General features: G+C 41.6%; 1 protein-coding gene across 1 annotated transcript in view; it reads left to right on the top strand.

Moving 5' to 3' along the window:
* Positions 1-12,431, top strand: part of CHRNA7 (cholinergic receptor nicotinic alpha 7 subunit) — a 583,962-nt gene that overhangs the window by 455,118 nt on the left and 116,413 nt on the right. The window contains exon 5 of the mRNA XM_086959023.1: positions 4,323-4,402. Coding sequence (XP_086815149.1) covers positions 4,323-4,402 — 80 coding nt within the window. The remainder of the gene's footprint in view (positions 1-4,322; positions 4,403-12,431) is intronic.

Genomic DNA, 12,431 nt, shown 5'->3' with positions numbered 1-12,431 from the left:
TCCCCACTGTTTACAAGAGGACTTCCAGATTGTCAGGTCATGTTTGAAATCGCTGATGCTTGTTCATGTTGTATGTGTCCTGTACATGCTGTGGCTGGATGGTGGGTGAAAGAGGGTGACATAACAAGGAGGTCCTTCCAGAGGCTGGCTGAACATGATTTTTGTAATGACGGCACTTTGTCATTTTTATTGAGTTTGATATGGAGACTTAAGACGCCTCTTCATTAAACCCCACTTTAATAAGCATTACTAACCTGCCTCCCCATCAACAGCCCCCATACAATTTGTATACTGTCGTTTTGAAATCTTTTAAAGTCAGGGAAGGCTGTAATTATCTTTGCTTTTAATTTGTATTCTATAATCCGTTACTGTAATGGTTGCATTGATGAGTTTTATTTAGTTTGATGGCAGTAAGGACCTTCACAGTTTTTAGGTCTCGCTGGTCCCCCGAGGTCCTTCTTCCTCAGCAATTGCCTGCTCTGTCCCCTGGATTCTACACTCCAGAACAAGATGCTGAGTTGTTAAGATACAACAGAATCATAACAAACAATTGGAACACAAGAGGGGAAGAGTGGGCCTAACTAATAGTACTCTCGCTAGCGGCTTAGATAATCCTTTTATGTTACCTTAGACTTTCACATTACCGTGTCATATCTAGTGTGTGATATGTGCGCATGACCAGACTGTGTGTGGATCTGTTCTTGTATTTTCATCATAATAAAATACAATGAACATAATCTACACAAAAGTTATTTACAAAAGTTTAAGCTATTGCCATTATAATTTACAATAACCTTTTTTTACGTATTAATTATTAAAAAAATTAGAAGCCATTGTTATTTGTAATATCAATCCATCTAAGTCCTGTAAATACAACACATATTGCGTTACAAATGCTATAGGTGTCTCATTTGCGAAAGTTAAAACTATTGGCATTGTAAATGACAAAGCTATTAATTTAGCTATTTTCAAAACCAACACGTAAAGAAAAAAAATGGTCATTTACAATACCAATAGCTCAAACTTTCCTAATGCGAGACCTATTGCATTGCAAATGCTTGTTTATGTATAGATATGAATGTATTTTAAACTGTACTGTACTTTTATGGTTGCTTTGTTTCAACCGAATAAAGCTTATTGATACTGATACTGATACAGTAGGGAGAACGTTGGATACCGTAGGGGTAAAAATTACTATTCCCACTACAGTGATTGCAACAGTAGGGAAAATGCTGGATAGCGTAGGGGTAAAAATTACTATTCCCACTCCAGTGGGTGCAACAGTAGGAAAAGCATTGGATAGAGTAGGGGCAACAATTACTATTCCCACTCCAGAGAGTGCAACAGTAAGGAAAGCGTTGAATACTGTAGAGGTGAAAATTACTATTCCCACTCCAGTGAGTGCAACAGTAGGGAAAGCGTTGGATAGCGTAGGGGTAAAAATTATTATTCCCACTCAAGTGAGTGCAACAGTAGGGAAAGCGTAAATGGCAAAAATTACTGTTCCCACTCCAGAGAGTGCAACAGTAGGGAAAGCGTTGGATAGCAAAGGGGTAAAAATTACTATTCCCACTCTGAACAGTGCAACAGGAGGGAAAGCGTTGGATAGCGTGGGGGTAAAAATTACTATTCCCACTCCGAACAGTGCAACAGGAGGGAAAGAGTTGGATAGCGCGGGGGTTTAACATTACTATTTCCACTCCAGAGAGTGTAACAGTAGGGAAAGCGTTGTATAACGTAGAGGTAAAAATGGCTATTCCCACTCCAGAGAGTGCAACAGTAGGGAAAGAAATGATTTATTATTAAAATAAGATTACATTAATGATCAATACCAATAAAAAATTAATTAAAAATAATGACCAATTATTAACAATTAATTATCAATTAAAAAAGAATTACCAGTTAATAAATTAATTACCAATAAATAATTAATTATCAATTAATTATCAATACATATAAATAAAAATAAATGTTAACTTTATTACAATAAAATTACTTTCCACCCAATTCCCCTATAAACCCACAACCAGCTCCTAATAATGAAAAATACAAATAACATAATTATCAACTAATCAATTAAAAATATGTATTTACCAATTTATAAAAATGAATTACCAATTAATAAAAATGAATTACCAGTTAATAATTATCAATTAATTGATTATCAATACATATCAATAAAATATAATATGTAATTTACTATAATTAAATTACTTCCCACCCTATTCCCCTATAAACTCACAACACGTTCCTAATAATAAAAAATACAATTAACAAAATTATCAATGAATTAATTAATAAAACATAATTTTCAATTTATAAAATGTAAATATCAATTAATAATTATCAATAAGTTAATTATCAATACATATAAATTAAAATTAATATTTAATTTAATATAAATAAATTACTTCCCACCCTATTCCCCTATAAACCCACAACCCGCTATGGAATTAAATTACACAAAGATTAAATTACATAACATTCATTACTTTAAAAAAATTAAACTTACATTAGAAAAATAATACAACTTTTTTAACACATATACTACCATACATAACACTAAAAAAATCGATATTATGGGAATCTATATTATAATATTTGATTTTGTGGAATCTATATTATAAAATTCGATATTGTGGAATTCGATATTTCCTACCCCAATTTTGATATTCTGTCCTATCTATATTTTGATCCCTCTTCTCATGTCCCGCAAGATGTTTGCAACCTCTCTCTATTTCCAGGAGGGACTGCCACTTTGCTAACTGTTTTACTGGTTTGGCCTGCTGCTTCTAGCCTGGGAGTGAAAAGGACTGGATCTGTTCTCTATATCCTTGAACCCAAGTTACTTCAAGGGCTTGTTGGCTTCCCTCCTGTTCTCCGAAGTCTCAGGGTTACAAAAGACTTCATGCAAGTTTTCTGGTGCTGCAGGACTGTGCCATCTGTGAGTCCTAGCCTTGCCTGAGGTACCCACTCCAGTCCTAGGTCTCGGAAGTGGTTTCTGCAGCTGTTTTCAGCAAAAAAAGCGACTCAGGTACCCCTTTGAGGTGATCAGTACTGACGCAGTGCCCTCTGACGCCAACACAGTCCTGATTCTATGACAACGTGGGTCTTGACTGCAACACTAGACTCCAAAGCAGCACCGACCCTTTGACACAGACTGGAAGGCTCTACTCCAATGCAGCGCCAACCCTTTGGTTCAGAATGCGAGGCTTGACTTTGACGCATCGAAACGGCTGTGTGATTCGGAACCGACTCAGGGAGTCCTTGACGCAACACTTGCTCCATACAAAGTACTTTTTCAGTGGGCTCTATTCTGTAACCTGCATTCCCTTCATTGTGGTCGGCCTGAACTTTGAATTGACTTCTAAGCACTATTTTTGGATTTCATCTTTAAAAATTCATATCTCAACTTTGACAGATTGGATTTTTGTTTTTTTGTACTTGTTTTACTCAGATACATATCCTCTATTTTTTTAAACTGGAATGGAGTCTTTTTGTGGTGTTTTCCTTTTATCACTGTAATTTGAGTGTTACACAAACACTTTAGACATTGCCTCTTAATTTAAGCCTGACTGCTCTGTGCCAAGCTACCAGAGGGGAAGCGCAAGTTAAGTTAGGTTGCGTACCTGACTTATTCCAACTAGAATAGTGGCTCCTGCTTGGACAGGGTGTATACTCTGCCAAGCAGAATCCTCAATTTTTTTACATATTCTATCAATGTTCTTCTCCACACTCTGATGAGTAGGAGAAACTTACAGTTATTTTCGAGAAAAAAAATAACTGTTTCTGTTTTATTTCACCTTTTTTAAGAGACGAAACAGCGATCTTTTGTACTTTGTATGCAATCCAATATAATCAACTATTTTAAGTACACACTCTTGTCTTGACCTGTTACAGCATAGCAGTATAGGTGATAATTAAAGTAGCAAAAGTGTAATGAGTGTACTTTAGATAGAATTATGATGGAGAAATGCTATGATAAAAATGTGAATAAAAGTGACAGAACAGTGCAGCATTTGTACAGTACTTCACAGCATTTTTATTACAAAATAATGCAGTATCGTTTAATAAAATATGTCCGTAGCCGTATTTACAATGTCATTTTCTAACCTTCAGCGCAGGCATTTGTTTCCAGTGATAAAATTGACTATTGTACTTGTCACGGATAATTATTCAAGTCACCCTGAAATATCCTGCCTCTGAATTAATTTGCGAATGATTTATCAGAACAATATGAACTTCTTGTCCTCTGTCATGTCTCAGTAATGAGTCCACCAGTGAACTTGCAATCTAATCTGACACTTCTTTCATCATTTCAGCGCTGATGAGAGATTCGATGCCTCATTTCATACCAATGTTTTGGTGAATTCCTCCGGAAACTGCGAGTATCTACCTCCAGGTATGTGCCACATATGAAAGAAGGCTGCTGCAAAACTATAAATGCCAGCTAAGCTCTGTTTTAATATACAGTAATTGTAATTATTATTTTGTAGTAACTTCGTATTTTGTTTAGGATTGGATTTTCTGCATGTCCTACATCATCACCACCTGCCCCATAGGTTGCCAATTTTGACAAATAAAAAGTTTTTTAACTTAAACTGATCAAAAGCTGGTAAAAATGTGCCATTTATGGTGGCATACAATGGCAGATCATATCCGAAGGTCGACTGTTTACTTTTCAGGTGCTGATTGTTGCATTAAGGTTTTACTCTTATACTGAGGCAAACATGTTGCTCTCCTAAGTATTACTACGCGTCAAAATGACAGTACACCGTAATATCATTTCTATTGAATGTGCCGCATTGTGATGCAAAATTTCTCATTTCTTGCCGCACACTTTTGTCATCCACAAACAAAAGAGTATCAACAAAGTAATATAACCTTTGGTGCCGCGTACGTAACTTGAAAAATAATACTGTTTCTGCCAATGGATATAAGTATGCCTTTACTTCTAAAGTGTAGACTTTGTTGTGTCTTCTATGTGAAGCCGACATGTTTTTATTTTTCAAGAAGTATCATTTTTAATTTGCACCATTATTTCCTGTAGTGGTGGGGTTTCTTCAGGACTGCAGCTCCTGTCGTTCAGCATTTAAAACACACGTGTCAGTGTGCTCCCTCTTCGGATCGTGCAGGGTATTCTTGTGTGAAATTTAAATGATGCTACAGTAATTTGCTTAATTTCGAGATTTTCACATTACGGTTATTTCACAAAATTACATCATGACGTCATCACGCAATCACACAATACTGTAGTAAAATGGTTTGCACTCTTTGCAGTGAACATGCAGGGCTATTGTTTGTGGTGTTTCTGTTTAAATGCGTCCTGTTTCCAAAAATTGATTTAAGCGTGTATTTTGCTAAAAAATATAGTGAAATCACGCATTTGGATTTCACGTAATTATGTATAATTTCACATGATTTTGCCATCATTTTGCATGATTATGTGAAAGCAAATTATGTGATTTCCACATAACCCTAGTGGACATGCAGAATAGATGCCTAGAATAGCCTGATTATTTTCGTATTGCACCTGAACAGTACTGGACGGAAATGAGTAAATACCATTTTCATGCTTTTTCATCCCTGTGCTCCTACCGTTCACAGTCAATAAACTTCACAAACTTGAATATGTGAAAAATAGACTTTAAAATGACACAGTCTTATTCTTCTGGTAAAAACATATGAGTTTTCCTTTTCACCAGTTGCAACCATTCATGTACCATCCTTAGATAAGTCCATCTGATGTAAACAAGTACCATTGTCCAGTAAAAGTATACATTGCCCATCCCTGATAGACTACCTCTATTGGGTTAAACTTTACGCCCCCCCCCAAATTCACACGCAGACAAACACACACATTCCATTGTCAAACCCTGACATACACATCTGATGTAAAGGCTTCGATAATATTTGGCTAAGTACTAAAACACTAGCACACAACAACCACATATTATGCATTTGGCGTCAATGAAGAGAAAACTCAGTCTGTCTCTGAAATGAGAAGTTATAGCTATTTGTATCCTGTTCGTTTCCAATCCCTAAAATAAAACTCTATCAAAAATTCACACACTTACACACACCATCTGTGAATGAAGGCTCATTGTCACCCAATCAAAAAATAAGCATTAGCATTCACCACCCACTTTTTGGCTTTTTGTCAATGCTTGTTTTTTTTTAACATTTCTTTATTTTCAAAATAAATCTTTGCTTGGGAAGCTGATGATGTATCAGAAAAATTAGCTAAAGGGCAAAACTATTTTTGGGTATCAAAAAGTCCATTGCCGTTGTAGTTCATGTCATGACCTTTAATGGGACTACTTTGTGTGTGGGTGTGTCCATGTGAAATGGAAGAACACTGTTGCTCACAGCGAAGTTTCCCTATGGCAGAAGTGGACTGACTCATTGGCCAATATTGTATGCTGTAGTGGGCATGAGGAAAAATGCGACTGGCACAAGAAAAGACCAATGGATGAAGAGAGTTGTCTGAAAACCCCATTGATTATATTGTACATATTATTTAATTAAACGCATAGGTCTTGGGTATCGCCAGAACTAGCAACAATTTTGACAAATTTGTATTTATCCCCCCTCCCACATGCCCTATCAAATTTGCCACTAGGGGCCTGTAGGAAGGTATGATCTGACAGCATAGTTACCCCCACTTTTTGACTGGTGTTTTGCAGTTTTTTGACTAGTCTGACTGGGGTCCTCCTAATCAGGACCCCAGTGTATCTGATTTCTCCCTAAAATGTATGACATGTACTTAGGTACACTCCAGATACTAGGGAACCCTTATATGTCCCTAGTATATGGTACACATGTACCCCGGGCATAGGTACCTCAGAGGCCTCCCATGGGCTGAAGCATGTATTATGCCACCCATGAAAGGCCATGCAAAATGGAACTACAGGTCTGCCAAGGCAGCCTGTGTAGGCTGGTGCCTGCACCACTTACGATAGATATAGGTTAATTTAAAAACCATAATTCACCCGTATAGCAGGCTTTACCAATCCTGAATGCAGGGTGCTGGGTTTTAAATGAGAGGGTGCCCCTGCATGCGCAGAGCCTCTCTTTAGCCTTCGGAGACCATTCTCCTGGGTTGTCTGTGACACAGCCAGACATGTAGGTAGAGGTGCATTATATCCTTGTGGTAAATGCTATCTCGAAAACGGCTGAAACAAAACATTTTGTGTTTGGTATCAAACACCTTGGTATCATACCTCCACACCGGTAACCGGTGTGTGAGGTATGATTCCACCCCTCAGAAGCAAGCTTTGTGGGTCCCTGGTCTTCCCGGTACCAGCCTTCTCGACCCGGACATCACAAAATGGATGCTGCTGACCAGAGACACAGCTCTGCCCTCCTGCTGCTGAGCCAAGCTCGAGCTGAGGAAGGCAGCACAATAGGCACCCTGGCACAGGGAGGTGTGACCCCTGCTTAGACAGGATTTAGTGTACTGGAGCTGGCTGGGTGCACTGCCAAAGTGCCTGAAAGTCTGCACAAGTGGCACATTTGGTGACCCTGTGCATAGTGCAGCTCAAACCAGTTCTGGGAGCCGTTGGTTCCTGCTCTTGCGCGAAACTGGACAAATCACATTGGTGTAACCACCCCCCTGTCCTGACCCTCCCCCAGAAAAGTCTCTTGAATCTGTGCAACCCTCTTCCGAGGGTACAAAAATCCTTACCTGGCTGTAGGATCCTAGATTCGATGTGACTAGATTCTGAACAAGAAACAACTGACCTTCGTCCGTCTAGACACTCTGGACTTTCATTGGGCCCGACTTCATTTCACTCTTCGTCCAAAGCATTATCTGTGCCCGTGCACCATATAGGCTCTGTGTAGGACTTGTGGAGCATCGAGGACAACTGAAGTATCTCTCTTGGCGTGAAGGAGTCATCCCCTGCATTCACAGGCACCATAATGCCACTGACCGGTCTGCTGATCCTAACCTCCTGCAGACTCCGAAGGCTCCAGCAGCATAGGAGGTGGGCTCCTACTTTCCTTGAAGTCTAGCTGTCCTCTCACAAAGTTTGAGGCCAGTATCCGTCGTGGGGACCGCATAACCCGAATCCCTGTGCACCATGTACTTTTGCAATTGCATATGTTTGTTGATGTTTCCCAAATTTAGCATTGGGCTGTCAATAGCCACAACCTCTGGGCACATTTCATACCAAGGACTTTGGCCTCCTCTCACTTTGTGCCCTGGAAGCTGTTTGGTAAAACTGCTAGAGGTCCCCTTGCGACTCCAGTGCCTCCGGCCTGTGGGTCCACTTGTGGGACAATCCTGATTTTCTTGGGCGCCCCTGGATGCTCCAGGCCCGCCCTGACTCCCCATGCTGCGGTAAGTCCTCTAGTTCCTGCTGGGGCAGACTGTAACCTTTCTTGACCTTCTTTGTGGGTTGCTGTTGCCAAGTCTTGTTGATACTACCGCCGGGCACCAACCCCTCAGCACTCGACATCCTTTGTGGGACAGCTCATATCCGGCTCCTGGTCATCCTCGACATCTCCTGGTCCCTGCAGCTGTAGAGTCAAGGTCTCCTTCATCGCACTTGAAGCACCCATCATCGGTGGGCATTCGTCTACTGACCCCCTGGTCACTCCTGAGTGACCCAGGCTCTGTCCCCTCTGCTTTCAAGTTCCTTCCATCAAGAATCCACCAGCGGATTCCACCTGACAATTTTCTTCTTTCCAGCAGTGGCATTTCCTTGAAGACTCTTATTGAGAACTTCACCGGTTTCCGACGCCACTATAGACCTATGAACCCGGCTTCTCTACTATAGGTAACTCTGGTACTTCAGTATCCACAGTGGGGTGGCTCCCCAACCTTTTATGTTCCAAAGGGTTTCCTCTTAATTCCCTGGGAAGGGTCCTTTAACTTTAAAATGGCTACTGCGACTCTCCCAATGAATTGTACGGAGCACGCTATTGTGTCCCCACACTGCACCTGTACTCCATGGGGTCCCCACTTACTCACCTAGGGTTGTTCCATGGGGTCCCAGCGATTCTTCACATTCTAGACATTGTCTTGACTTGAGTCGTGGTTCTTATACAACTATTTAAGTATATGGTTTGGTCACCAACAGGAGCCCACCGTGTATTAGTGCTACTTACGATTGTTTCTATGCTGCAGTATTGTGTGTTTTGTGTTATTTATTTTTTAAAGTTTATAAAGCTTTATTGAAATATATATAGAAAATACGGTACAGAAATATAATAAAGAGAATAAAAATGAATCCCAATGATAACAATAGAAGCACATTCTTAATACTTCATAGATTGCAAGAATCAAACAATATGACATAAAAATAAAGTCAAAGAGTACCAAAATAAAAGTAGAATTTTTGTTTTTTTGTTTTTTAATTAGAAAGACAGAAAGAGGAAGGAAAGGAAAGAAGGAAAAAGAGAAAGAAGGGAAAAGAAATAAATAAAAGGAAACAGATATCGACAATCACATGCTAAATACTGGTAGAAATGTCCAATGACAATATAATAACAGAACACAATAAACAGTATAACAATCCAGTAATAAGTACTTAATAAAAAGGAATGAACATAGAAATCATGGCGGTTGAAAAACAAAATTTGTGTCCTTGTTATGTAATGCAGAGGATGAAATGTATTTAGTGAGAGAAGACCATATGGCCTCTTTACGAATAAGTTGCTGGGTGGTGGTTACAAAGACTGTCTAGCCTGTGATGATAACATAAAAGATTCCACCAGGCAGAAAAGGATACTTTGGAGGCATCTTTCCAGTTTGATGTTATTACCCGAAATGCAATGGCAATAGATAAGTCAATTCTCACTACGGATGTCAGCCACGACCTCCATATCAGGCCTCCTAGTGTATCGCCCACCGGGGTGTGTAGGCAATTTCGCCAGTTCTTTTATGGAAACTGTTACGCTCTTGGCATCGTCGACTGCCAATTTTGTGGCACTCGGAGATTTTAATCTCCATTTTGACGACCCTGCTGATACACTTGCTGCCGACCTGCAGGGTGATTTTAAAGCCTTTGATATGAGGCTAATCAACTCAGGGCCACGCATTGTAAGGGTCACTTACTGGATCCAGTCTTTTCGAATATGGACCGGATTGAAGCCTTGACTCCCTTGGCTTTACTGTGTTCAGATCATTTTCTGGTTCCTTTCAACTGGCAGTACGATTTAACGGATGTAACTATTCCTAGGACCTACTCGGTTGACAGGGCTTGGTCCAGGTTACCAGTAGAGCGCTGGATTGCTAACCTAGATGCTACCTGCCTAAGCCCGGTGTCGGATCCACTAATTGCTGATGTGAACCTGGAAAATTGGCTAAACATGTCCCTGGACGCCATTCTCCCTAAAAAGAGAATGCCGAAGAGGGAGAAGAGAGTGGGTTCAGCCCCTTGGTACACCCAGATGTTAAGAACTCCTAGGAAAGGCTGCAAAAGGCTAGAGAGGATTTGGAGAAAGGATTGGGGAGAGGCAACCCGGAATGAGTACCGTACGGCAATTAGAGGATATAAAGCCGCTCTCCGGGACGCCAAAGCCAAGTTCTATGAGGAGAGAATTAGCAACTCGGCTAACTCCTCTAGAGAGTCCTTCAAGGTCTTTAGAGACCTCTTGAAAACTCCGGAACCGCCAGTGAGCCATGAGAGCCCTCAAAAGAAATGTAAGGAACTGGCCAACTACTTTCACATGAAAGTAGAAGACATCGTAAGTTCCTTACCACGACCAGCCCAGGAATTAGATATAGGCGAACAGCGAGGTGATGCTCAGATCAAGCTTGACGGCTTTGGTCCAGTGACCACTGACGAAGTTCTCAAGGTTCTAGGGGCCATGAAGAGTGGGTCACCTAGGGATCCTGTTCCGATGAGATACCTCAAGCAGATAGCAACTACTATTGCTGCACCAGTAACAGATCTTATCAATGCATCTTTTGCGCAGGGAGTGGTTCCACCCAGTTGGAAAAAAGCGGTTGTAAAGGCCCTTCTGAAAAAGCCGGGTCTAGATCCATCGGGCCTGGCTAATTTCAGACCGATTTCCTTGCTGCCCGGGTTCGGTAAGATCGCGAGAGACTGGTGAACAGGCGACTGTCACAGTTCCTGGAGTCCAATGGCCTGTTGCGGAATTCCCAAACTGGATTCAGGCCGGGCCAAAGCACGGATACTGCCCTTCTGGCAGTCGTGGAAGAAGCCAGGAGCATTCTGGATTCAGGAGGATCGGTGGCAGTGATCCTCCTGGACCTGACTGTGGCTTTTGATACCGTAAACCATCAGGTGTTGCTCCAGCAACTGTCAGAGGTAGGCCTGACGGGAATGGCTTTAAAGTGGCTCGCATCTTTTCTGCACCAGCGAACCTACCAAGTCTGGGAAGGTAGTGCACAATCTGCCCCCATCCCCCTTCAACGTGGTGTGCCTCAGGGCTCCTCCCTGAGCCCCACATTGTTTAATGTCTATATGGCACCATTGGAGGCTACGCTGATGATACCCAGTTGGTGGTGGCCCTTTCCCAATTGGTGGATCATCCGGACCTGTTGCACTCCTGCTTGTCCAAGGTGCACACATGGATGGGCAATTCAGCATTAAAACTGAACGGCTCTAAAACAGAGCTGATGTTGCTGGGACATGCGGGGCATTCCCTGCCGCCAGACAGCTGGCCGAGTTGTCTTGGCGATCCTCCAAGCCCCAAAAAGGAGATCAAAAGCCTGGGTGTGTGGCTTGAACAGGAACTGTCTTTCAAGACCCATGCATAAAAAACTGCCAGAGTCTGTTTTGTTCTGCTCCGATCAGCCCGTAAGATCTTACCCCTTCTCCCTCCGACCCCCAGGAAACTTCTTATCCAGGGACTGACTGTCTCGAGGTTGGACGCTCCGGAAGCAACGCTCAATAAACTCCAACAAGTGCAGAATGCAGCAGCAAGGCTGCTGATGAATATTCCAAGGAGACAGTCAGCAAAACCGGCATTAAGAGCATTGCATTGGCTTCCGGTACGGGAGAGGATAAAATTTAAATCTCTCTGTACGGCTCATAAAATCCTGCGGGGGAAGGGTCCTCCCATCTTGGGTAATATGGTGCTCCCTTACAAGGCTACTAGAGCCCTTCGCTCTGACCACAAATCTTTGTTACAAGTGGCCAGAGTGAAAAGAGCCCGGACGGGCGGTAGAAGATTCTCGGTGAATGCAGCCAAGTTATGGAATGTGCTGCCTCTGAATTTACGGATAGAGACTTGTACTATTCGATTCCGAAAGCTACTCAAGACCCACCTGTTCCCCGCTTAATGCTGTCTTCTTAGCTCCATTCCCTTGAGTTATGAACGAGCGCTGGGATGCCCGAGGGTAACCGTGCGCTATACAAGATTCCAAATAATAATAATAATATTATTAAATGAGCCTATTTTTTCGAGCACCCAACCAGCACATAGAGGAACTACCCAAAAATATAGAGGGAATA

The sequence above is a fragment of the Lissotriton vulgaris genome, chromosome 2_1, assembly GCF_964263255.1.
Source record: "Lissotriton vulgaris chromosome 2_1, aLisVul1.2, whole genome shotgun sequence".
NCBI lineage: Eukaryota > Metazoa > Chordata > Amphibia > Caudata > Salamandridae > Lissotriton > Lissotriton vulgaris.
The sequence above is the reverse complement of the archived record's forward strand: the minus strand, read 5'-3'. Positions and strand labels throughout refer to the sequence as shown.